At 42.9% G+C, this 27,279-nt stretch overlaps 2 protein-coding genes across 2 annotated transcripts; both read left to right on the forward strand.

The window, feature by feature from the left end:
• The first annotated feature begins 145 nt into the window (after positions 1 to 145).
• On the forward strand, positions 146 to 17,046 carry LOC120815775 (MAGUK p55 subfamily member 7). The gene is made up of 18 exons (XM_078099267.1): positions 146 to 857; positions 1,493 to 1,527; positions 1,737 to 1,855; positions 2,568 to 2,645; positions 3,769 to 3,849; positions 5,762 to 5,896; positions 7,823 to 7,904; positions 8,053 to 8,138; positions 8,509 to 8,583; positions 9,189 to 9,385; positions 9,483 to 9,544; positions 10,206 to 10,250; positions 12,237 to 12,416; positions 14,106 to 14,186; positions 14,274 to 14,367; positions 14,540 to 14,648; positions 15,201 to 15,344; positions 16,438 to 17,046. Exons 2-18 carry the CDS (start codon positions 1,494 to 1,496, stop codon positions 16,666 to 16,668), a joined length of 1,833 nt encoding a protein of 610 aa, XP_077955393.1. The 5' UTR covers positions 146 to 857; position 1,493; the 3' UTR covers positions 16,669 to 17,046.
• Positions 17,047 to 17,189: 143 nt separating this feature from the next.
• LOC120815777 (homeobox protein Mohawk) lies at positions 17,190 to 27,274 on the forward strand. The gene is made up of 6 exons (XM_040170737.2): positions 17,190 to 20,839; positions 21,076 to 21,235; positions 21,371 to 21,524; positions 21,634 to 21,972; positions 25,779 to 25,812; positions 26,059 to 27,274. The coding sequence occupies exons 1-6, from the start codon at positions 20,610 to 20,612 to the stop codon at positions 26,342 to 26,344; spliced, it is 1,203 nt and encodes a 400-aa protein (XP_040026671.2). The 5' UTR covers positions 17,190 to 20,609; the 3' UTR covers positions 26,345 to 27,274.
• Positions 27,275 to 27,279: the final 5 nt, after the last annotated feature.

Below are 27,279 nucleotides of genomic sequence, written 5' to 3' on the forward strand. Positions count from 1 at the left end.
TTAGCATGACAAAGCAGCACAAATAACTACATAACCTCGTTATAACGAACGGGACATTTTTTCACACAAACGGCAATTGCATGCCTCTTATTTTGAAATGAGTTACTTCATTTCCGACGTGGACGTAAGAGTCACGTCTCCGTTCACTCCAATCCGGAAAGCAATGGCGGATCATGGGGCCTTTGTGCCCGGAAGTTAGCATCCAACATTAACAGCGGCGTCGTCCGGAATCTCACTTCTCTTCTTGATAAGACCCGCCCTACGTAGCATCCAAGTGCTGTGATTGGCCCGCGTCGTAGCTACAGTAAATGTTTGTTAGCGGATGAACAGACGACTGATGCACTTTGAAAGGCGATTGAAGAAAGATATTTTTTATTCTCTGCACAACAGGTTTAAATTACAATGTGCACTACAGCCCTTTTTGGATTCCCGCTCACTAAATTGAATAATTTAGAGAATGTTAACAGATAACAATACGAGCTAATTAGGACACTTTTTTCCTCAGACGGATTAAACCAGAATACCAGATGTATTCATCACATCTGTGTCAAAGTGTGAAATTGAACTAAAATGTCAAAAGAGAGAATACTATTGCCCTCTGCTCCAAATAAATCTCTGTGACATATGTGGAAAGTGAACATAGCGTCCCTTGCTAATTGATTGCTGTATTGATTCCACGTCGGCTCGATTTAGGTCAGACCTCACACACATTGACTGAACAACGGTCAGTTTTTAACAATCTGACGAGTCGGACACTTTAAAAAACTCTCTTCAAGAGTGAATTTTCAAATGTTGTTCATTCTCATGGCGCACTGAGTGATATGGCCTGCCTGAATCTGTGGAATGCAATGCCTCTGGTGAGTGCAACTTTTTTTGTGATTGTCCTCAGCTGCTTTACTTAAAATGTGTAGGAGTTGACACACATGTTCACCTAATCTGTTACCCGGATTAGCTGTGTTAGTTCAAATATATCTTCGCAATATTTTACCTTATCTGGTAGGGAGACATTAGAATATAATAATCAAAACTTCTCTGTAGATTGTTTATATTCGCTATCTGCTAATTGGGGGTATAATATTTCTTATACCCCCAGATTCTGTTTTTTTCTGATAAAATCCTCATGCTTCTCAACGGAAGTAAGTAATACTTTAATATTAGATTTAATACTACATTAAGTGGCTTGATGCCGACGTGTTACGTCTATGCAATGAAGAACAAAAGCCTTGAATACTATTGCTAAAGCATGAACTGTTGTATTACTTCCCAAACATAGCTGTGGAAAATGTTGAAGTATCTTTTACCAGCATTAGGGGGCGGTAATATCTCAGAAGAAGCATCTTCCAATGCATATGAGAAAAAAAAATCATTCCCTTTCCTCCTCATTTATCCCATATATTATAATATATCCCATATATATATATATATATATATATATATATATATATATATATATATAGTCAATTTTCCTTGAATACTTCCTTTCTGTTCTCAGAATGAGGAGGATGCTGAGCCGAACAGAACACAGAGGTACGTCCTCTATTAACGGAAACATATCTGTAATACTGGAAAATAAAGCAGTGGTCTCCATAACAGGGAATCTTTTAAAGGCTTCCGTATAGGAGTCTTTTCTTTTGTTGTTAATCCTAACCTAAAAAATAAGCTCCCTGAGCTCATAACAAGTGTAGGTATTTGTGTGTGTGTGCGTGTTTGTGTTTAAACGTGTGGTCGTCCTGCAGGTGTGTGCAGGCTGATATCTTCAGTGATGTCTGGAACAGAGTCTCATACAGACAGAGAGGAGGACTACAGGTTCCTCCACAGCATGTTGATGGAGAAGAAGCTTCATCTGCTCTTTAAGGTGACGACACATTTGTACAGTGATTTGTGCTTAATTACTTCCTCTGCTTTCAGGGACAACATCCATTTACAAACCTATTTTAGTGTCAAAATCTTATTTTAGGCTACCAAGGTGGAAAAAAAACGTCATGACAAATGAATGGTCATGCAATCAAAGTGCTTAGCTAAATTTATTAGTGCTGTCAGGGAAAATGTGCCATAATTATCCAACGTAACAATGAAACACAATGCATGATCTACATCTTATTGTTCAAAACAAATGGCTGCTGTCGGTGCCACTCTATTATGTATTTTAGACAATATTATCAGAGATGCATAAGTGGTCTAGTGGCACTTTAGTGTTAAAACATTAATAAATGCAGCTAATTTAAAAGCACTAAACTTTTGTATCGACTGTTTGTTAATAGAATGTGAAGAAATATCTCATATTTCATGAGTAATTGATGTAGTTTCAGACCCAGAAGTTAAGTACAATGTATCAACATTTTGTACAATATGTTAATAAAAGTTATTTTCCACCACCATCAAAAATAGAAACTCACTTTCACAGCATTCATTTTGAGATTGTTTTAGGTTGTGTTCTAGCCACGGTGCCATTGCAGGTCTTTCAATAAACACTGTTCTCATATCATATATGAATGAGTGTTCAGAGAATTTCAATTTTTTTTACTGCAGACAAAACCTTTTATTGTGGAACTTTCCTCACTCGACAGATCCACGAGCGGCTGAGGCGCTTTGAGAAGCGTGGCCCCGTCCCGGTCCAAGACCACGCAGCGGGTCTGGCCTCAGATGTAAGTGACTCTCTCTGAACATCATTCGCAGACAGACGAGCCGCTGAGGACAACAGCGGGCGGTGGAGGATTTTTAAGCACGAATGGAATGTGGGAATCCTTATATCAAAATGTTACAGTTTGGAGGACTACAATTCATTTCTGATTCTAGCGACAGCGACACGACCGGTACATCCCCTTCAGATGTGCGTTACATTTTATTCCACCGTCTTCGTGTTCCCAAACCAGTCACTTCTGTACTCTGCGTTTGCATTCGCCTGGTTTCCAAATCCTGTTCCTGGGCGACATGTTTAACAGGCTGTTCTTTTTCAGACTTTTCCCCTTACTCCACGCTTCCATCTGTTCTTCTCTCCATCCCCAGACCACACTCCCCTTCCATTATCCCAGCTCCCCCTTATCCTCTCACTTCCCTCTCTCTTCCACCCAGTGTACTGCAATTCCTGCCATGTTTCCACTCGGTCTATCTAGCCCCACGCTTTCCCCCATAAACTCCACCATCACTTCTTTTGCCTGGGAGTCCGTGAGACAGCCTCTCTCCGCCTGGCTTAAATCATCAGGACCTACTGCAATGGGCCAAACCATGGGTCTGTTTCCCCTCAGAGAGGCTTCTGTTTGCTCACAGTGGAAAGTAATGACCTTCATGCATTGTGTCTCTGGAGTGTGCCTCGACATCTTGAAGCAGTAGGAGTCATTACAGTAATGCGCTCGACAAGACGGGCGACCGAACGCGGCCCATCGCCGCCTCTTCACTCGGCGATGACGCCCAAGGCCGCTTTGTTTTCAGCCGTCGCCGCAACTCTCGTGCGGCCTTAAGCGCTTGGGAGCTTTTTTTCTTTTTTTTTTTTTGTAACTGCTGGTGGGCTAAAAGGCACACAGCCAAAAGAGGAACACGGACGAAAAGTCAAAGAAGAAAGCAAATGTCCTAATGAGGCGCACGCGGTCAAATGAAAATGTATAAATAACGACAGTATGCATTACTGCAGCTCGAATAAGATACGAGCTGAATTTCTCTTCCTGCGTGTTTCTCCGTCTCTCTTGGCTTCTTTCAGGCCGTGATATTTTGTACAGCAAAATTTTTAAAAATACACATCCTGCCGTTCCTCCTCTGTTTCTTTGTTTCCAGTTGGCGGAGGAGCTGATATGCCAATGCGGGAGGGACAGAGTCAAAGAACTGGCTGCCCTCATTTCCAAACCCAACTTTAAGGTGAAAAGCATTTCATTCCACGTGTTCGCCGGAGCTTCACACACGTGCGTCGACCCGAAAAACACTCTCGGCCAAACCAAAACGAGCAAAGGGGCAGAAACGATGCAATGATTTGATTTAAAAAGAAAGCTTACAATTCAATCAAGGCTGACAAGATGGAGTCCTACATGACGACGGGAGCCAAACAGGCAAAGTAATCCACGGGAAAGGGAAGGTTACTTTATCATGTCTTAGATTGTTTGAAGCAGAGGGAAACAACAAGCTTTGTTCGGTTCAAAGATACAAACAAAACAAAAAACTATTCAGCCCAAAAAGCCAAAGTCTCTCTTTTTTTTGTACGAATCGAACAAACTATATAAATGTCATAAATAGTGAGGTTTAGAGGTACCAAGGGACAATTTGAACAGAACCAGGCAAACGTTTCCCTTCATATACCTCTAGCTTCACATTAAACTGTAGCGCCTCACAGCTACCTCTTGGCAAGAAAGCAAATACGTTCATTTCCCAACATATCAAACTGTTCCCTAAAGTGACTTTTTATCATCTGTAATATTACCGCATACCCTGGTTATGCTTCCTGTCCCGGAAGCACGACCTATAATTGCCATTCACGATGACCATTTATGAAGCAATGAATGTAATCACCTCTGAAGACGTTGTTTCTCTTCATTCATCTTCGGCGCCCCGGTGGGTCATTGTCAATACAAGAAACCTAATCGTAAATCATGTGGTAACGTTTTCCGTCATTTATTCTGGACCAAGCCAACACCAGCAGTGTAATCTGAGAGACTATAAATCTATGCAGGGACAAATTCATCGATCTCCCTTTTCTGTTGAAGAACGTTTTGTCCTCTAACAGGTGCTGACATTTATTAACCACACCGGTATTGAAGCTAATCTACTCTCTAATCATGTTTATTAGTGTTCTCTCATGTAGACGTCCAGACTACTCAAATGCATGTCTCCTAATTTCACTCCTGCTGACAGTAATATTGCAGACATACACACACACACACACACATGCACACGACGTTTGGTTTTCCAGTTAGCTGCCGGAGTTGTTTTATTTCTCAATGAGGAGCCAAAGCCAGCCGAGAACTAACTGGGTTTGTTTAAAGAGTTTCTGTTAATGACCTGTTTGTTCTTGGCCCAAACGCGGGAGCTCACACATACTTATGAGCGACTCGGGGTGAAACATTCTGTAAATGAATGTTTGTTTCTTGAAAACCCGTCTATGAAAGTGTCCAGAGACACATTGCTCAGGCTCTGGCAGCTTCTGAGTGCGGGGCAACTGTTGATGGACAACATGGATAAGTAGACTAACTGAAAGAAGGATCGGCTGATGTTAAAATGATGAGCAAATGTTTTGTCTTTTTTTTTTTTTGGTCATTTACAAAATTCTACCCGTTGCGGGCTTTCAGTGAAATCTGAAAACCAACCCTGAGTTTAGCCACGCTCAAATTTAAAGAAGAATTAGATTAAATTAACTGGCATTGATAGTGACTCATGTATCAGTTCCCAGTCCCGTGACTGGAAAAAAATGTTTTTTTCTAAGACGTGTGTGATGTTTGAGGTGCGTGTGACTGTCAGCAGGAAGGGGGGAGGTTGCTTCCAGGGGGCCCGCAGGCAGGCAGAACATTCGCCATGTTGGCACCATCAAAACCAAAAGGGAAGTTGTATATTTTGATTAAGTTGCTGTAGTGAGTTCGGGCAACCCTGTCAAACTACGGGCATCAAACGGGCGGGTTTGTGTTTAGTTTGGATTATACCGTTGCCTTCAGCCGGTGCCGTTCTTCAATACAGAGTGAATAAAGAACGCCGGCCCCGTTCCACATCACAGCACCTACGATTCAAAGGGATCGATGTATCAGCACATATCAGCACCCTCACTGTATTTCTATTACCTCCACAGAGTCTCCTGTCCGTCCATGACGCTGTAGCTCAGAGAGACTTTGAGCCCCGTCTGCCACCATTAAGTGACGACTCATTGGAGGATGACCAGGATTCGGTCAAAATTGTCAGTCTGGTCAAAACTAAAGACCCCCTGGTCAGTAAGCATGTTTTTATGTTCAAGCAATCCAGTTATTAATTAGCTTATTCTCTCAACACGTTGGAAAATTGACTGGAATACTTTCTTGGTGAGAGTTAATTAGATGATTGTTGTAGTATCATTGTTATGCACGTATGCTAAATCTACAGCTAAAGCCAGCTGGAAGTTAGCTTAGCTCTCAATGGAGACTAAAAACATGTGGAATCTCGCCTTCCTCTGTTGAGAGGAGTGTAGATTTTCCTAAATATTTGTATTTGCTTGGCACAACGGGAATGAGATATACCTTGTCTAATTAAATAGTTTGTTCTGTAGCTTTCCCCAAGGCCGACCCATCAGTTTCCTGCATTTCTATTCTCCATGCTAAGCTACGATAACCTCCTGCTGGCTCCAGCTGCATACATGTACATTTCTACATGCCTCTAGTACAGTACCACTGTACTTTTAGCCTGGCGGCCTGTTTCTCATTTGGTTTACCTGTCCTTGTAATAAACGCATTTAAGTTAAGACAAGCATGTAACAGGGCAACTGCACTCAGCAATGTGTAATTTGTTCATTCATCTGACACACACAGGCAGTTCAAAGTAATAAACCAAGGGACAGCTGTTTTTTTCTCTCTGGTTACTGAATTTCTGTCATGTTGTCGAACTGCGTGACGGCTGCAGCCACGCACGCCAAAGTGTAGCAGCGCTCGCAGTGACGGGACACATCAGGAAAGTTCCTGCAGCAGCCAGGAATTTACAGTCAATTCTTCCACATCTTTGTTGCCATATATCTGCTGGGACGCACAGCATGCTTTCAGAATTGTGTGTTTGCACGCATGTGCATTTGTATATCCACAGCAAAACTATGGATGAGTCCCTTTGAGCCGTATTGATTATTGAAATAAAATAATTTCTTTTCTGTGTCTGATGTAAATCAACTGGTTTCAAGGTCTTTAATCAGAGCTGATTTTCTTGATATTACCTGTATGATCTGCCATATTCCACCTTATTCCAAGTCTTTGTCACTTATTCGTGGAATTTTCCTGGATCAAATGTAGCTGAAAGCAAACCAAACTACTAAGACTGATGAATACCTCTGCCAAAGCTGCGGAATCCTTTAAAATTTGTTATGTTAATAATAAATCAAGATCTTTATTAAATACCTACTGGACAGCAGCGGGGTAAATGTTCCACCTTTTATTCCATTCAAGTATCCAATAGTTCATTATTAAATAGCAGAAAAAAAAGACAGAAAAAGCCCCCAAGCAGAAAGTAGAAAAAAAAAATCCTTTAAACATAAAGCTGGATCCACATCAAAAACATTTGTCACTTAGCCAGTGGCTTTATTTTATGGCAAATGTCCTTTAAAACGTATTTTTAGATATCCTGCTGAACAAAACAGCAACAACAATATGGGCAAAGAACATTTCTGATGAAGTTTAATATTTTTCCAAGAAGAATAAATGAGAATAATGTAGTTAATTATAGGCATTTCTCGCTGTGTGTGTATGCTCATATTTAGTGTTTCAGCTTTGAGAACGGAACGTGCTTAGAACCAATAATCGAGAACATACGTTGATCCCAAAACTAGATTGCAAGGAGACTGACCTTTCTGTGACACGGCCTCTTTGATCGATCAAACGTGTTCCCGTTTTCCAGACGACAGGGTTACACCCCAGTATGAGCTGATTGTAGCCAGCTACATAAGATGCTCTTTCCATTGGATTGAGTCCACATCCATAACATCTGTTGAAAATAATGCTGATTTGGATAACCTTTCCCAGCGCTCTGCGTGATACATAAAGCCTCCCCGCTAAAAGGTTTCGTCTCTAAATAGGAAGCTTGTCTCGTCAACATGTTATTTTCACTGTCCATCACTTGACCTCTTTGCCTCTGCTCTTCTGTTTGCTCCTCGTCCTCTCATTCACTAATCATCCTCAAGGGGGCAACAATTAGGAGGGATAGAGCCACTGGGGCTATTGTTGTGGCGAGGATCATGCGAGGAGGTGCGGCTGATAAAAGCGGTATGCTTATTTATTACAGTTATCACGGTGTATTATTGTGTCCAGTCTACTCTCTCACTCTGCCTTCACGCTGTGTTAGGTTGTTACACAATATTACAATGAAAAGCATTTGGTACAAATTTCCATATGTATTTCCAACACTTTGAAGGTCTGATCCATGAAGGAGATGAGCTAAAGGAGGTGAATGGAGTCTCACTGGAGCACATGAAGCCAAAGGAAATCCTTCCTCTTCTGGTTAGTTTCACACACATTTGATTCTGTCATCGGATATTTCTGTTTCTCTCTTGCTCTCAACTTTTCTTTGAAGAAAGAGACATTTTTGCATATTGTTCTTATTGTCAGTAAGTAAGACATAGAATAAAGAAATCTTTGATTTGATTTGACTTTATAGATGATAGTAGGTTGGCTTTGTTGCCTTTGGACAGAACTCTGTTAACTGCTTGTTAAACTAATCTAATCAACTGCTTGGTCCAGCGTCATATATCATCCATACAGATATTCATTGATAATTCATTTATCTTCCTATCCAACCCTATTCAAGAAGCTAAATGCAAATGTACTACTACTACTACTACTACTACTGCTTAAAACTGTTTTTGCACAGACTGGTTCTCAGGGTGAAGTTACATTCAAAATTGTTCCTGCCTCCACCACAGAAGAAATGTCATCCAATAAGAAGGTACCGTAAATATTAACACCATTTTTTTCTGCAACATGTGTCCTTTAAAGTTAGTTGGCAATATGACTGCATGGGGAATATGCAGTAAAACTATATTAAATCAGTGGCATCTTGTGTGTTTGGTTATATTTTGTGTTTTTGCCACAGTTCTGTCACTACAGCAGCTCATTGTCAAGAAGTAAATCCAGCTGAGACAGTCAAGGATAAGAAACCCACTAACCTCATTGATATATTCAGCTTTTTATCATTTTGGATCCGCAATTGCTTAATTTAACATTAACAATGTGCACACCTTATGTGGAAAATCTCTATTTCCACAATCCAGTTTTTGGGGGTTGAGGAAGAAGTAATGGCCACCACCACCACATGCAGTGGATGTCAGGGCTGGAAACTGTTAGAGCATGGAGCATTTGCAGTGAATTAAGACAAATTATTTTCTATGATCATCGCCATTTCTCAAAGATGACACCAACACGTGTGAAAAAGCCCCAGACAAAGATGTTGTGTCGCCATCTGGGATTCAGAAGAACCTCACAAAGCTGCTTTGGTAAAAGAGACGAATGAATGCATTGATATTCGTTGACCTTTCTGTTGTCTTTCCTCAGCTGTTTATGCGGGCTCTGTTTGACTACGACCCTAATGACGACCCCGCCGTTCCATGCAAGGATGCAGCGGTGGCCTTCAAAAGAGGGGACGTCCTTCGCGTCGTCAGCATGGAGGACGACACCTGGTGGCAGGCGTGTCGCCTCGGGGACGGCAGCACCCGGGCCGGGCTCATCCCCTCGCAGCAGCTCCATGAGAGGTCGCCGACCGGCAACATGTTCACTCGCTTGAAAACACCCGTTTTGACGAATGCCTGGTTTCATTTACTCGTACGTGTTTCATTTGTCTTTCTTCAGGAGAGTTGCCCTACAGCGACCTAAAGCCCTGTTCACGCCTCAACGAGTCAGGCAACCGCCAGGTGATGAGCCACAGTGTGTCCGTAAAAATCACCACACCTGACTGGAGTAAAACCCTTTAACCCTTTCCAATAAACATTTTTGGAGCTCCTGTAGCGCTGGGCTGAGAGGTGACAGGTCACGTCTGCAGAACCCGGGTCAAGGTCACGGGTGAGCTCTGCTGCCGACGTACTCACTGCTTTTGTTTTCTCCACATGCTGCACAGATGAGGAGGAAGGTACTGTCTGTTCTATTGTCTTAGCGTGGCCATGTTATTTACGTAATATAATACATGTGTCCTATTTTAGGTTTTTGTATTTCAAAGATTTAAAGAGACGTGTTGTCCAAAAAAGGAGAGCCCTGTAATTCTCCACGCATGTCTTTCCAGCATGGAAAGAGTTCTTTTTAATGTTCCTCCAAGCAAGTTTATGGTATCTGTCCTTCTGCGGAGCGCTTGTTTGTAGCTAATAATCAATTTGTAAGAGTAAGGCAGTTATTAATGTTTCTAAAATGTGGGTATCATTTCTTAATTAGACCATTATTCGATTTTCTCAAAAAACATTATTGGGTTTAGTAAACACGCTATGAGTATAGCATTTCAGAGCATTGCACGTGTCATCCAAATGTGGTTTGTTTTCACAATTTCCTCACTCTTTCCTTTTCCCTCTTCCTATTTTTTTCCAGTCATTGAGGATGTAGACTACAGAGCGATAACAGGGATCAACATTGGTGAGGTCATTGAATTGTTTCACTCAAATCACACTGATACTAGAGAATGTGAGACGAGACAAGAACAAGTCATGGAAATTGGACTTGACAGCTCAAAACAACACACACACGTATCAAAATATGTTTCATTTAGCAATGAAAATAGATGGAGCAAAAACAGTCACAAAGGGAGACCCTGGTTATAGTTACACGACAGACATTCATATGATGATGTCGTTTTGTGGTTTGGGGATTTGAGGGAGAAGGCTAGAACAGCAAATGCGGTTTTAGCCTTGCCATTTATCCCATTTGTCTGGATCTCATGGATTGGTTATGATGTGCTTGTGTGTATTTCCGTGAGTGCAAATGAGCACTGCAGGATGTTCGCATGGGGGCGTGCTGATTGTAAAAAGGCTCCCTACGTCTGTGCAAGGCAATGTAATTACAGATGTTGCACAGTGTCAGTTCCACAACTCGTGTGCATTTAATGATGTGCATTTCATCTTATCTCAGGCCGGCTTTCACCTGATCACATGGTTCAGACTGTGTTTCCTCTTTGTCTGCCACGTAAACCCTCACCAATGATGCACAACCAAATAAAACATGCCGAGTAATCAGACTAGAGTGGCTGAAAGAGAAGGAAAACGGTGATAATGCTTTTAATACTTTTCATACTGACGGGTTTCGTCCATTCTTTTGTGGTGCAGGTTGAGACTCTGATCAAATCATCTTAACTTAAAAAGGGCTCCGGTCCATCTCTCGGCGTTACTGCATTCTCCTAGCAGTCTTATATCTACCCAGCATTTCCAAAAATGTACTACAGTCTTACAGCCGAGAGCATTTCCAGCAACACATGATGAATTTTCCTGGGTGAATTACTCGAGATTGACATTTCCGATATGTTTTCCTCTATACCTTCTTTCATTACGGGAAACAAGATATCTCATATTCTTTATAACATATGTTTAATACAGCACGTATTACTCTCTGTTAGTGAAATCATCAGTTTAAATCCAATGCAAACACAAGTTTGAAATCTCTACTCATGGTGCCATGTCTCTTAAAATGAAGCCCAGAAAGGAAATAGACAGATATGCTTACAAAGTGAAATTGCAGCTGACGTGACGTCAAAGAAAGCCTGGCAGCATCACTTAGCAGCAGTTAACATCATGAAAGAGAGAGAGCGCGCCTGCCAAGCCAGACCGCCGTCGCATGACAGACGCTGGCTGTCAGACGGCCCCGCGAGCGGCGCGTGACAGTCGGAGTTGTCGTCTGTTGACTGAGATTCGTGCCGTTGGGAGCCTGTGTTTATTTAGCTCTGCCTTCATTTATTGGCCTTGTGGTCATCTGAGGACCGTTTGGGCTTTTTTAACAATGTTGGAGAGTTCTTATGTACAAACTTGTAAGATATATGTAGCAATGTAAGTGATTTGTGGAAGTATGTTAAGAATAATTTGGGGTTTATTAATGTGTGATAGAGTGCTTAGTTATTGGAAAATATTGGTCATAATGAAGCTAAATAACATGGAAATTAACCAAATACATTGTCATTATGGATTATGGATGTGGATCGGATTATTAAGTTAAAGTGTTTCCTTAATGCTTGTGCCTACAATGGATCAAATGACAACGTTTATTGTGTCTCTGCTGTTCCCGCCGGCTCTACTAAACAGACTGTTTTTGCCTTGTTTAGCTTATTGTTTTATTTTACAGCCTTCAATTTTGTTGTGATGCGTCACTCTCACCGCTCGCATCAAACCCAATTCCAGTTACGGCAGGTAGCTGTTTTCAGAAAAAGATGAATATAAGAAAATGAAATAAGAAAAAACTTACTCACCCAGCACTTAAAGGAAGACAGATAAAGTTCAGCTGTAGCTGCTAAACTTAGTGGATCATTTAGCAGCTAAAGAGATTCCTCCAAAAGTTGGTGGAGACTTAAAACCAAACTACAAGGAAAGTGAATAATAGACTTGTAGAGGATTTTAGGTCCTTCACTTTCTTTTCCAGCTGGTTTAAGAAGGAGTTTCCGACTTGGGAGAAAGAGCGGCCGGGACGGAGAAGCGGCTCGGTCCAAGAGGTGGAGCGCGGGGCTCCATCCCCGCAGCTCCATCCGTCCTCCTACCTACAAAGAAGTGATCCCCTACCACAGAGACCCCAAAGACCGACACCGTCTGGTTGTTCTGGTTGGTAGGTATGAGCTCCAAAAATATAGTTTTTTGTGTATATATATTATATGTATATATGCATATGTCAAAAGCTTGGAAAATAAGTTCTAATGAATGGCTCCATGGGCAACTGGTGTGATACATCTTCAGCATTTAACAGTGCTATAAACACAAAGCAAGGTAACTAGTGGACATATGCGCAACATTTCACATTGCAATCAGTTGTGTTATTATTTCCACTGCCTTTTTTTGCTCCATGCAAACCATAAAAACAACAATCTCATTTATTAAAAGGAAAATATCATTGAAGCTGTTGTTGATCAAAAGAATTGCATTGATGAAGATTGATGTCCTGAGTGCAAGAACGATCTTTTCCCATCAGTGCCACGTAAACACTGTCAGAGAAATCCAAGTCAGAATATATTGTGTTCTCTTAGGTTACCAAGTGGCTCACCCCTGATTCAATCCTGCAGGCCTGCTCTTTGTATTTTTTGAGCAATATCTCTCCACTGGGACTTTCTGCATTGAGCCGGGCTCTCTAGGTCATCTGTGACCAATGGAAATACATAAAGAGAAAGGAAAGGGAAAGAAAGAAAGAAGAGAAGGGAAGAGAGTCAAAAAGAGCACACAGACAATGGAAATTGGGAGGCAGAGAAAAGAGAACCACAATGAACTGAAGAGGTGCAAAAACAAAACCAGATTACTGATAGTTAGAAGGGATGAGTGGATTTTGAATATGATCCTTTATAATGTCAGCCAAGGGCTCCATCTTCAAACTGAAGGCAGCTTGGATTTAGATTCAGACTTCCCTAATTGAGTTGGGAGTTTACCTCAACTCTGGATTATATTTGACTGTCTGCAGTGGAGGCGCTTTATTGACCAGAAGCCCTCATTGAGAACACACAGCTCATTGACAAGAGTCATAGACGGTAAAACCAAACCCAAAACCAGGACCTGCTGGATAATGTTTCACGCATTGCATCCACACTTTGGATGAAACGATAGACCACCATACTCCAGGAAAGCTGCTGAAAGGGATTGCCAGGCACTTTAAGACCAACATATTGCGTAACTCTTGATAAAAATGATTCGGGGAAAGTATCCACAAAGCTCAATGATGCTCCTCTTCAGTTCTGTGGAGCAGCAGGGAAAGACATCAGCATTGTAACAGTGCAGAGTCTATAAACCTGATATTTTGTAATGTATCAAGCTCATGCAACGCTGCGATGGAAAGGGCAGGTATGTCAAAAATCCTACTTTCAGACTGCGCTCTATTAGTCTGATGCAATGTGGGGCTGCAGAAACCTGCTTTAGAGGAAAATCCCAGATGCTGCAGAATGTGTGTGTGCTCCTGCACATCCTACACTACAATGATACTGATACTGTGGCCTTTTGCAGATGTTGCATTTAATTGTGATGCTATGTATTATCCAGAGCTGCATTTAACGTTCAATAGAGAGACACAGGAGGAGGAAGCAAAAAGAGCGAGGTTGGTTGGAGATTCATTTTCAGACTTAAAATCAGCATGAAATTCGAGCTCTGTCTCTTCAAGTCTCTCCCGCTCCCTTTGTGCTTGTCTGATGAAGAGGACAGATGTGTCACCGGATCACTGAGCCTATTTGATGTCGGACTCGTCGTGAGGAAAACGTTAGCACACTGAGATGCTGAGAAATGAACACCCACATACAGAACTTTTCATTTCCGTCTCAAGGGCCCGGCGGCGTGGGCGTCGATGAACTGAAGAGGAGGCTCCTGATCTCCGACCCCGACCTCTTCGGCGTCACTGTACCGTGTAAGACAGACGTCCAAAAGCGCCGCCGCCTCCCTCGCACACAATGGTTTCTCATCTTCTCACAGCCGCCGCGCTGTTCTCTTTCAGACACCACGCGCGAGAGGAGCAGGCTGGAGACCGAAGGGGTGGATTATCATTTTGTGTCAGTCCACATGTTCGAAGAGGACATTCTCAATCATAGGTACATAAACAGCTGTCGCTCTCGTGGTTTCCTTTCCCATGGTGTTACAAAACAGTCTTCTACTCACTGTAGAAGACACTTTCATGGGAGTGATGTCCCCCCACGTCAACTGCGGTCCAATAAGCATTTGATGCTGTCTTACTGTTGGTCCTTGCTTGTGTTCGACCTCTAGGTTTGTGGAATATGGGAGGTACAAAGGACACTACTATGGAACCAGTCTAGACTCGGTGCACAGAGTAATGGCTGAGGGCAAGGTGTGCCTGCTGGACGTGCACCCTAATGTGAGTATTATGTCCTTTTAGAGGTTTATGTCCACATAGCCATCTGAAATTGGCAGACGGTGAGGAAGTTTAAAAAATAATGAAACAGTACATGTCCCTTGTAAAAAAATCAGACTGGTGTTTCATACAAAATGTTAATCGCGACAATTGCCTCATCGGTAATGGTTGTGTGTGTGTGTGTGTGTGTGTGTGTGTGTGTGTGTTTGTCACCAGAGGAACTTAGGGTCTGAGAGGGAGTTCGGGTAGGCAGAAAAATAGGGTACAGTTTATTTTCGCTATTTAAATCAATCCAGAAGGGAAACCACCGTTCTAATCCAAGGTTTCACTTCCACAGTTATCCCCTCAACCTCAGTTGACAACTAGAAAATTCTGGATTTAATGATATCGAACAATCAAAATATTTCCAGATGGGGGTCCCCGAAGGAAAAACCACGACGTAATGTGTATGTGTAGGGATCTTCGAGACAGAAAAGGTTGAGAACGTCTGTGTACCATGAATATTAATGCTGACATGACATCTAACCTCCTTTTCTTTTGTCTACACTACCACAGAAAATAAAGCACGTGTACACGTCTGAATTCAAGCCATACGTGGTGTTCGTGAGGCCCCCATCTATAGAAGAGCTACGCATCACCCGACGGAGAGCGAAATTCCTCTCCGACGAGGAGGACGAGAACTCAGCCAGGATCTTCACAGTAAGATAAACCAGAATCTCAACAAAAAACCACATGGCGTCGGGTTCAAGTGTGAACTCGGGGGGCTTGTTCTCTGTCCGGTGACATGAAGGGCGGTTTGAGGTCAAACGCCCGGGCCTCGTTGCAGCCACCCATGCCCACAGGCGTACACACACCTTGCCTCGCACATAGCTGACCCCGTGGTTTGCATTTAAGAGGACAGGAGGAGTTACACGGCTGCTCGGTGGGTGGCTTCTTGTTCCATTACTAACATGCAGGTGGGGACATTTCGTCCGGGCGATGGAGGGTTACAAAACAGGTGTATGTGTATTACTGGTTGAATTTGCCAGGTCACTCGTAGTCCCCATCTGGCTTCTCCTTCACTGTCTGACCCCCAGCTGCCAGCGCTGCCCTTATTAAACCCGGGAGGTCACACACCTGTGTGTTGCAGCATGGCTTCGGAAAACCCGTTGCCGTGTACGTCGACGGTTCAGGCCGTCGAAACGGTAGACGAGCAGAGAGGACTTTTTCCACTCAGGATAAACGAAGCCGGATTGCCGGCCGAGCGGCAGCCATTTTTACGGGTTCCGTTGCCGTTACAAACGTTCTAGTGGGCTGACTTCCACATAAAGCACAAAGGAACAGAGAGTCGGGGGAAAATCACAACGTCGACCGCCTCATCGTGTGTAGCCGGTGTAGCATTTAATCACGGCGGGAATTGGCCGCGGCCGACAAAGCGCACAGCTGGCCGGTTAACTCGCTTGTTCGATTTCGCCGCGCTTCAACGCCACACTGGTTGCCGCCTCACTCCCAGATGGACAAGCTGTCCAACTGTCTCTTCCCGGCGAGCTGCGACAAGACTTCACGGGCCCCACTGACCTGTTTTGTCACCATAACCACCAACAACAATCGACGTTTTTTTTTCTCGTCCAAGTCAAAATAAACACAGAAAGCAGTTCAATATTCATTTAAGTTTGTGTAACTTGTTCCACAGCTGGTGTGAAAAGGCCTCCTCGCTCAGCGTGTAACGATGGGTTACGCCTGAATAAGTGAATAGAGGTATTACAACGCTATGATTGTACATTTAATTCACCCAGTCTTTCTCTTTTCGCAGGAGGAGGATTTTGAAGACATGATTAACTCGGCTGAAACCATAGAAAGTCAGTGCGGTCACTTGTTTGACAAGGAGATCGTCAACGGTGATGTGGCCGTGGCTTTTAGAGAGCTGAAGGTGGACCTTGAGAATTTGAAAGAGGCAAAAGTCCAGTGGATTCCTGCAAAGTGGATTTGCTCTTTACCAACAAACGCACAGAGAAGTGTTGGTCATTCGGGTGGCTGGATTTGAACTTCCAAAGACTAAAATATTTTTTAAAAACAGGTATAAATGGCTTCTAGTTAGAATTCAACAACATGAACCATTTCATTTTTGTCATATTTCAAATATTTGTCCTGATTTGTGATGACAACAGTTTTCCACAGTGTCTCGTAGCGTGTTTCCAATTAAGCAAACACAATCCATCCCTCTCTCTCACTCTCTCTCTCTCGCTCTCTCTCTCTCTCTCCCTCTCTCTCTCTCTCCCCGTCTGTCCAAGAGCCAGTTTTCCTGTTGGCATTTGGCTGAAATAACGTCGGCTTGCGGGGCTGAGAAGTAGAAGAAAAAAAAAAAAGGAAACTGTCCAGAGAACCTCTACTTGTGGCTGAGTGTAATCCCTCCCTGCCAAATCGCAAACATCAGCATGTAATTACTCTGACAGCTGCTGCACTTCAATTAACTGTAATGTACACCAGAGAAATATTATTAGTAGCAGTCGGGAAAGCCTTTTTCCAAAAATGCTGTGCAAAATAGCGACACAAACAAGATAACAGTCCATCTAAAACCTGTAGATGATGAAGAAATGGCTGTTTAATAGCGGCATGTTTAATAGCGGCATGTTTAATAGCGGCATGTTTAATAGCGGCATGTTTCAGACCGTGTACATGACCACGGTGCTGCAAATCTACACCACAGACATTAAATTGTAAAGAAGACTTTTATTGACAGTCATTTCGAGACAGTTTTGAATAATTGGAGAGTCGCCATTATAGACACTCCATTAATAAATGCTCATGTTTGAGCATCGCAGCTGCCTGTTGGAGACACATGCAAATGTTTGCCTTCACACAACCTACTTAATCCAATTTCTTTTTTTAATGGCCGCATTCCTCCAACGTTCGTGGTGTTTCCTTCTCCCCTTTTTGGATGCCGCGCTCAATTGGGTGTGAAGGGGTGTTAATGTGTCTGTCATGTCGTGTTTGTGAGGAAGAGGGAGCGGTGTGATGTGTGCAGACGGTAACGGCTTTCTAGGGACGCGGGCCTTCGCAGACGTACGCAAAGAAAGTAACGACCGCACATAAAAGCCTACTGTAAAAACATGGCGAGGCTTTATAATTTGGGAATTAGGCTCCGGGGGATAAAATGCATGCCATTTTGGCCTGAAGTATTTATTTAAGCTTAGCCAGCTTCTTGTCAGCGTCTGAGATGGATGGGTAGAGATGTACACATGGGCGCGTCCGCGTGTCGCAGGGGCATCCGATCCTCTCAGGAAACAACAGACGTGATTTTCCCGGGCCTCAGGAAAAGCGCAGCGGCGTAACTTCACCAAACCGCGGAGGATCCGCGGGCACCGTCTGAGATCATTACGATGCCATTTAAGACATCCAATGAAAACCTGCCGTTTTATTTTCACCTCTGCTCCTACGTGAAACATTACGCAGAAGTATGATGTCAATTGGTCTCGGATAATTAGGCCCAATCACCTAACTGTTTATTTTAAATGTGTTGAAAATAAATATGACTGACTTAAACAATGTCTTTGTCTTTGCATTGGATATTCATAACTTTTAAATAAGCATCACAGTTGTGCACAGGCGGAAGTTTATGGGAGTTAATTATTCGAAAGGTTTTTAGTTCATCACCTGCGAATTGAAGGAGTCATCTACTGGTTCATATTTCCTGATATTGACACATTAAAGCCAGACTATGGAACATTCATCACAATCTTCCTCTAACGGATAAAAAGTTGCTCAATTCAATAAAGGCTTTCTGAGCTCCAGTCTTACTTAGTCCGGTACGACCAGAAAGTTATGATGCTTAATGTCAGCAAACTTAGACTAACATTTCTGACTCAGTTCATTATCATTAGAACACAGTTGGCTTTGACATGCTAACATGTGGTTTAGCTTTTAAATCACATGTTGGCAAGTCAGAGTGAAACATTTAAGGATTCGTTTGATTACGAATTAAAACAGAAACGGAACACGCGTGACTTCACCAGAAAACCTTCTTGTTGCTTTTGGCTTCACGTTATCCGTGACGTTAGCGAAGAACAGCGATGCATTGAAACCTGCAAGGTTCATTATACAACATTTGATCATCTCACAGTGATTACGGGGAAGGTATTAACAGACAATTAGCTATTTATTACACATTATAAACAAACTTTCCTCACCTTTCAGCTTTGTTTTGGTCTCCACCAAATCCTGAGACAAATATCTGGAACTTAAGTCACTAAATGTTCAAGCCAGTTGCTGACTTTGTCCGGTTTATCAACAGGTTTTTATTAAACTAAAACTAATTAAAGATCTAGATTTAGCAAAGCCAATTCCTCAGGATACTTGACAACACAATCAATTTCTCCAACTGACACTTGCTAGATGTTTGGCCCTTACACACAACACACACACACACACACACACACACACACACACACACACACACACACACACACACACACACACACACACACACACACACACACACACACACACACGCACACACAGTTTTACCAAACTGCCCAAACAAAAGGAGATATATGTGCTTCCCCAGATCTTTTTACAGGTCTCTTGACTGCCGAATGAAGGTGTGTTCCCAGCTAATATCAACAGTTGAACCGGTGAACATATCACTGGGGGACGGGAGTAAATGGTGTGTGATAGCATGTAGCATTCTCCGACCGCTGCTGAGGAATGTGAGCCAGGAATTTACTGCACCTAACGGGGATCCTTCTGGTCCATGTGTTTTTCAGCTTTGAAATCCATTGAAACTCAACCTGCACACCAATTCATCTGCAGTACGAACAGGAACGAGACCTAACATCTCATATGTTTAATGGTTGCTGTACGGAATTTAGCCATAATCCTCAAAAGTTTCAGTTTTAGGCAGGAAAATCAAATTTTATGATCAAGTTAAGATTATGCATGGCAAATTCATTGCTGTATATCCAAACAGGCTTACATAACACTGTTTGGATGTCAAGAGGAATGGATCATGCATGGATTAGAGCTCAAGTTGAACTCCAGAGTCTCCAAATACTTGTTAAGTACCAGCATGTTGTCACGTAGTTACACTAATGACAAGGCTAAGCTTCTGTCAGACCCACTTTTGAATAATTGTTTACAGACCTTGTTCCATAATTGAGACAAATATGAGCCGTATAGTCGGATTTGTCTGCGCACACTGCAGAGTGCATGAAAAGATCCAAATTTCTGACAGTCAAATGCGCACTCTCACTCACATTCTGAATAAAAAAATCTGCATCATTATAACAGGATCATATAGGAAACGGTCAATTTAATTTACCAGTGTTTGTGTTAACTGCTCTGAGCTACAAATGAGACAATTTGTAGTGAAATCCACTTCATCTCAGCAGGCATCCCAGCCTGGCACATGACACCGTTTGGAGGTTTTGCTGGTTGTTATCGACCATGCAATTACACCCATAAATTTCCAGAGTCCCCTGGTAAAACACGCATTAATATCTGCTGACATGATTTTTGGTGAAACCGCAAGATATTCATGTGCCTTGTGCAGAAAATCTGAGTGCTTAGCACAGGCTGTAGACAGACCAGAGAAAAATGTCACTAGTGAATCAAATTTTCTGTTCATGTGCAATATTTTTCATGAGCCGGAGTGCTACCGAGATCCACGGCTGCCGTTCTGTACTTCTCCTCGCAGAGCTCTCCAGAGAAGTGATTGGATGGTGGGAGAGCCAATCGGCGGCTGAGCAGCAAGTTATTTGAACTCTCCTCACACAACTCAACCAAACCCGGACAACATCCTCTGACTTTTAAGACATCATTCTCTCACAAGCGTCTGCCATCATCCAGTCTGTTCAGCCACTGCTCCCGTGGGCACAGAAAGAAGAGGAAGGAACATTTTTTTAACCCTTTTCTTTTTATCATTACCTTTACATTTGGTGCATCCAGGATGGGAACCTGCTGCTTCTGTTTACACCTGGAAGTCGACCGATGCACCTGTTGATCAAGGAAAACTCTGTGTGTTCAACCATGATCAAAGTTGCTGAGATGAAGTCCGACACTCTGCTTCATTTTGAGGACCACCTGAGGACAGATGAGAGGAGCAGACTGAACTGTGGAGACCTGCCGCCGAGCAGTTTAACGGACGGGCGGAAGACAGACCTGCTGCGATGCCAGAGCCCTAATGGTGACGGTTCTCCTACCAAGCACAGGAGATACGGGTATGGCTTGTTTGTCTGTGTTGGAAATAATGTTTTAAAACAGCAAAACGGGCGGCTGTAAAAAGTGTATCGGTATGAAAAAAGTGAATTCTCTAACCTGACAAAATGTCGTCCGGGGTCAAGGTTATTTGCAATCCTTTTGAAATGTTATGTACCTCTTTCTTGTGTAAGTTTCGTACTGAACAGAAGGGAGTTTTTGGGTGGTCTTTCTGAATCTACGGGGCGACTTCCTCCAGGTCTCGTCTGGACGGGGTCAAAGTTCGCCACAAGAGACAGGTGCTGCAGGACATGGCCCGACCGTTGAAACACTGGCTGTACAAACACCGGGACAACCCTTACCCGACCAAGACGGAGAAGGTCCTGCTGGCTTTGGGCTCACACATGACGCTGGTGCAGGTGAGAGAAGAGCTTGTGCGAGAAAACATGGATGGATCGAATTAAGTCAAATTGATTTCACGGATGTGTTGGTTTGGTTTTTTTGGGGGTTAAAGCAAAGCCAGTGCTGTTCTATAACAAGGTGCATCTGTGCAGGTCTCGAACTGGTTCGCTAACGCCCGCCGAAGGCTGAAAAACACAGTGAGACAGCCGGATCTGAGCTGGGCGCTGAGGATCAAACTGTACAATAAATACATCCAGGGAAACGCTGAGAGGCTGAGTGTGTGCAGCGATGACACCGACTCCGATGGTACAGGCTACAGCATCCTTTTGCAGTGTATTGAAGTTAATTTTGGAATTACTGTGAAAGAAAGAATTTCTTTTCTTCGATAAAATGAGTTTTGCTTCCTGTGCCGCAGGCGAAGATTGTCCCTTACAAATTCCTATCAACCAATCGGACTTCGGCAGGTCATCTTCCCACAAGACCTTAACAGAGAAGCACGGCAGCATCCTCGCCATGGCGGACTCCGCCAACAGTGACGACGGCGTGTCGCCTCCGTCCAAGTACAAGAGCAGTTTACTGAACCGGTATCTGAACGACACCCTGCGGCACATGATGGCGGCGAAGGCCGACAGCGTCCCCTCAGCCCACAAGAGGAGTAGCCACTCGCAGTCCTTCAACTTCAACGAGTGCGATCAGGGCGCCGTCTCTCCGGGGTCGTCCTACGAAACAGAGGCCAACTTCGTCTACCACATGGGTGAGAGATGTCAGTGTTTGTCACACTGTTAGTTAAGAGAGAGGAGCGTTGAACACAAAATCTTAGAAGGTACTTTGAGAGGAAAATAGGACAGGAACCATGACAGCATATTCCTTGTTAATTTGGAGTTTATGTTGAATTCAAATGGCACTTTAACAACCTCGGTTTGTATTTAACACACCACAGCGCACAGTAAAATAAGAACAGGCCGAACAGAAACTTCCACACGGCCCCTCAGAGCTCCATGTACATTAATAAATCTCCCCCTCAGAAGCTCTGAAGGATTCGATTATAAAGTTACAACAAATCTGGGAGGGAGTTTGACACCTGGGTGCCCTTTCGGACCTTGAGGGAGCCCAGCACACCGACAACACTCGAATCCGTTAAACGGTTAGGAGCCAAAACCTTTAGAAACATTTCTAATAAAGACTCATGCAGACGCTGAAATCCCTCATTTTAAAATTGGACGGAGCACACGCTGGCTGCCACTTCACACCGCAAGTATGATTTCCATATACTAGAATGTGGCATTTGTTCCGCTTCAGCTTCTCGCCATAGTTGAAATGCCCATTCCAGGCACAAGGACAATTACAGAACGTCTGAGACTTTATTCTTCACAGGGTGAGAAGAGGGAACCTCAGCCAAATCTAGAAATGGAGCAGTCTGAAAGCACTGACGACGTCTCGCAGAGTAACTGTCACAGCCGCCACTCATTTTTGAGACAAGCCAGAGCGAGGTCACTAATATGCATTTGGGTTTCCCCGTTGCCTTCAGAGCGCGTAGCTTTGCTTCCCTGCCTCATGTGTGCTTTGGCATGCGGCTTCTGCCAATTGTTGATTTCCACTCAAAATCAATCTCAATGGACATTATATTGTTTCATATTTCATCTAAAAATTCATATTTGAGTTACTTTTTTTTATTATTTGCAGGCCAACATTAAATTCTGGTCCCAGTTTCAAGACAAATATTTAATGGATATTGTGACTAGACTTTGGATCTGTATCGAGGTAACTCATTGTAACCTCAATTTGGCCCTGACATTGGTTAAAGAGTAATACATCATTTAACAGACTTCTATTGTATTCAAACAGTGATATGGTACATGTACTGTTTTTTTTTAGATTGTGCTGTCATGCTGAACATGCTAAATTTAAAATTGAGAGCCTATCTATTGTCTTCGTGGCCGGTTGGTTTGAACGGACCAGACAAAACAGCTAATTAGAGAGTGAGTGTGTGTTATTTTGTCTTGTTTTCTTTCTTCGTGCTAAGCTAAGCTGAATATCTGAGCGTACGGATATTTGAGAGGTATCAGTCTTTTCCGATCTGGCTCAAATCAAGAAAGAAAATAAGCGTATTTCCCAGAAACTATTCCTTTGAAAGTATCATTGCACTTTTACTACAGAGTTTCTTGGGGGTTTCTTGATGTTGTCATAAACTATGTGGCCATCAGCGCTCTTGAAATGTTTTTGAAAACTTTTAATGCATCCCTGCTGGTCGTGCTAACGGTGTTTGCAACCATGTACAACTCCCCCTGTGAAAAGTGAAGTGGAAAGTACAGCTGCCAGATTCATGACACCATTAACACGTTTATACGCCACCTGGAAGACGGTCAAACGTAAACCTCGACTGATGGGCTACTAAGTGATGCCGCTACACGGCGTTTCAAAAGGGCGCTTTACACGTATCAGTCCGAGTACCAAAGGCGGTGAAGTACCGTGGAATCGCGGCCTGTACGTCAGGGATGTTACGATTCGCTGTAGCCTGCAGGAATTTCAGGGCGTTTAGTGTGGTACTCGCATCAACTCCAGTGTTTCACTTAAAAGCCTGGAGAGCCATAAATGTGACCACACTTGTGTTTTATTGGAAACAGAGCGACGAAAAACATACAGCACCAGTCAGAAGTTTGGACACGCTTTCTCATTGAATTGACTGAGAAAATGCGTCCAAACTTTTGACTTGTACAGTATCTGCACACATGCCCTGCTGGGTTTTCCACCCATTTTCTTTCAAATGAAAACATGCATCGAGAGAGGGGTCTCTTAGTAGTGAATATGCAGTAACGTTGAATCGGCATTGCGGAAGCACAGTGTAACGATATTTTCTCTGCACGCGGCTGTTTTGTTTTGCATTGTTGATCCCAACGACACACCTTTGAGATGTAAACATTTAAACACACATTTTTCTCCCACATTACTGTCAACTAAGTACAAAGCTGGAGCCAGCAGTCTGTTACCATTAGCTTAGTAAAAAGAGTGCTATCGGGGAGCGACGGCTAGCCTAACTGTTTTAGGCTAATTTATAGCTAAACACCCTCAACTTGTTGTTGTTGTTTTGACATTTGAGTCTTTGTACAGATGAAACAAATGAGATAACCCATTAAACTATTAGCATTAGAGGTGCAGTATGTGAATTTAGCTTTGTACATTCAAAACAGGGAGGCACGCTGTTTTGCTGCCGTCTTTATGCTAATCTAAGCTAACCGGCTAATTGCTACATTCATATTCAGTGTAATCATTCATCTCATCTGACATTGTTGACATTTACATTTTTATTTCTTAAAATATCTAACTATTTCTTATTTCTTAATAAATAGGGTTTGATAAACTGTGAAATGAATGTCTATGTAGGCTAATATAAAAAAAGGTTAGTAGCCTAACTTAATTACCACTTGTTAAATTCAGTAGTGACTGATTCCTGCAATAGTTTTGAGACTCACCAGAGGTAAAACAATGTTTTTTCGTGGTAATGAATACACCAGAGGCATTAAATAACTTTCTTGGCAAAGGATAGCGAAACAGCTATAGAGGAAGATACTTAAGGATGTTCAGTAGCTAAAAAAAATAAAACAGCAAAATGATTTACTATCGACAAGGAGTTGCTCTTGGCTCCAGCCTGGCTACAGAAATTAGAAACGGGGATGTGTCGCCCGTTAGTGTTGAAAGAGAGTGCGTCACATTGGGCCTCTAATGTCTGTTTCTCTCTGAAGAAAAATTGCGTCTGACCAGCTTCTCTTTTGCTTCAATGAAAAAAGGCAATATTCCACAACTGAAATGGAAAATATGTTAAATGCACAGACATCAAACAGAGTGTGCATCCAATATACTGTAATACAACCGCATAGTGCTATTTATTTATTTTTTTAATGCCAGATGAACTGTAGTTTAAGTGAAAGACCCTTTCTTCTCCTACAGATGAGGTTCATAGGTTTTCGAAACAGTCCCCTGCACATTGGTGTGATTTCACTTTGAGCTCAGGCCTTGGGCAAAAAAGATGGAGATGAATAGGGAAAGTTTCTTTGGAAAGGAATAACATGCGGTGCATCAACTTTATAGGTGCTAGCAGAGCTTTGGAAAACCCAAAACACGGTCAGGGCCCATGACACATTGCAGATATCGTTTATTTTAGGAGAAAAAAAAAAGAGAAACACTACATTGCGTTTGTCTTGGCCAGAGTAGCTGAGCAACGGCTGACTGGTGCATTTGAGTGAGTGAAACCTTTCCTGCACTGTAAAACGTATGCAGAGAGACACACTGGACAAGTAGCAAGTGATGCAAACTCACCGGTCCTGAGACTATTTGCGAACACCGTGACATGAACTGAAAAAAAACACACACACTAAACTAATGCAGATGCAGATTAATCCATGAACACACACGCATAGATACTCCCACACATGCTGATCATTTAAAATACAGTCAGAATATCAACATTGATTGCCCTGCGAACATTCTCGGTTTGCAATTTCAATGCCATGAAGTAAGGTGATTAAAGTTACATTTCGGTGAGTCCTTTTCTTCTCTTTTCAGACACAGTGGACTACGCTTCAGCTGTATGCGAAAGGTATGTGCAATTATCAACCGCTCCATCTGCAATCGAATCAGCTGTTTGCATTTTTCAACTTTCACCAGCTTAAAAAACGATACTCTGTGTAATCCCCTCTCTTGAAACTGAATCACCACCTCTAATTCATCCACATCATTCTGGCTGTATCTCAGGAGAAGCAAATCCACAAATCCTGGTTTGGATTTCAAAAAATTGCTCTCGGGCTGATTTGAGCCCTTTTGTGATTTTTCACATTATTCCCAGGGAGCAGCAGCAGCACAAAGGAAGCGATCAGGGCTGGAGGGAGATCCACGCCGCCGTGGCCCTCACCAGCCTGGCCCAGGGGCAGAGCCGCAAAGCGGACCAGATCGGCTGCACCCGAGGGCCCTTCTCAGTCGCGAGGACCACTGTCACGGACGGGACGTTCGCCGAGGGACCCACCGTCCCTCCGAGGCAGAGCTGCGCCGCGGGGCCCGCTCCCACCAGCCGCATCATCCAGAAGTCTTCTCATATCTCCGAGGTCCAGACTGTTAACGCCAGCAGCGTGTAGGCATGCGATCAGAGCATCTGCTCTGTCCTTCCGTATGATACCACGTGCTTGGGTGCCTTGCAGCCTCAGTTATTTTGTATTGCTGATAAAAATGATTTGAAATATCAAAGTTTAAATAGAAAAAAAAACAACCTAACTTTAATATTTTCTAGTGTTGTTGCCATTTTTTGAATGTCTTCCTATTGTCTGTCTGTTGCCGTAAGTTATATTAACTTCCATGAGACTGGATTGTCATCCAATGCTGAAGTTTGACAGCAGCTATTTGAATAAAGCCAATGTGAAATCTACAGATCCAACACTATTTTTCTCCACCCGATCAAACTATTCCAATAGTTAGGAAACCAACACATATTTGGGAAAACCGACTCCCATGTCTTCTGTATTTGTTGATAGGCTTCTGGTAATTCTCATCTAACTGTGTCCAACAAATGGTTCCTAAAAGTCTTGTTAATGCAGGTTTTTTTCAAAGAAACCTCATAAAGTTCTGAACGTATTTTAATGAGCCGATGTCTGTCTGGGGAACAAAATCACAGGAAACAACATTATGATTATGGAGGCACACAACTGTCAACGGCTTTTCATGTTAAAACATAACGTCAGATATTAAATGACAGCTCAGGAATCGTCTGACCTCAACATGGGGTCATCTGCCAAAAACGCATGTTATTGTTAAGATAAGAGACCAAATTGAGTTGAGGGAGACCTGGTGGACCTGCGGTGAGCGTCCCACATCTGGGGACATCCTGACACCAAACGTCAGCTTGTAAGCACACTCAGTCCTCTGGGAATCATTTACAAAACAAGGTTGCCAAGATTCTTTCCACTCCGGGTTTTGTTCGTTTTTATTTTTTTACATTTTGTTCACAGAATGTTTTCAGTCTTGCATGTGCAACCGGCCAGTCATCAATAAACTATTATGGAAAGAGCACCTCACC

This window comes from Gasterosteus aculeatus, chromosome 3 (assembly GCF_964276395.1).
Source record: "Gasterosteus aculeatus chromosome 3, fGasAcu3.hap1.1, whole genome shotgun sequence".
NCBI lineage: Eukaryota > Metazoa > Chordata > Actinopteri > Perciformes > Gasterosteidae > Gasterosteus > Gasterosteus aculeatus.

What these genes read in the sequence shown, in the direction of transcription:
- LOC120815775 (XM_078099267.1), top strand. Translation starts at nt 1,494, where the DNA reads ATGAGGAGGATGCTGAGCCGAACAGAACACAGAG. An exon ending in TCAAAACTAAAGACCCCCTG is followed by an intron (nt 5,897 to 7,822) that starts GTCAGTAAGCAT and finishes ATCATCCTCAAG; the next exon opens with GGGGCAACAATTAGGAGGGA. An exon ending in ACTCAGCCAGGATCTTCACA is followed by an intron (nt 15,345 to 16,437) that starts GTAAGATAAACC and finishes CTCTTTTCGCAG; the next exon opens with GAGGAGGATTTTGAAGACAT.
- LOC120815777 (XM_040170737.2), top strand. Translation starts at nt 20,610, where the DNA reads ATGCACCTGTTGATCAAGGAAAACTCTGTGTGTTCAACCATGATCAAA. An exon ending in CGATGACACCGACTCCGATG is followed by an intron (nt 21,525 to 21,633) that starts GTACAGGCTACA and finishes CCTGTGCCGCAG; the next exon opens with GCGAAGATTGTCCCTTACAA. An exon ending in CAACTTCGTCTACCACATGG is followed by an intron (nt 21,973 to 25,778) that starts GTGAGAGATGTC and finishes TTCTCTTTTCAG; the next exon opens with ACACAGTGGACTACGCTTCA.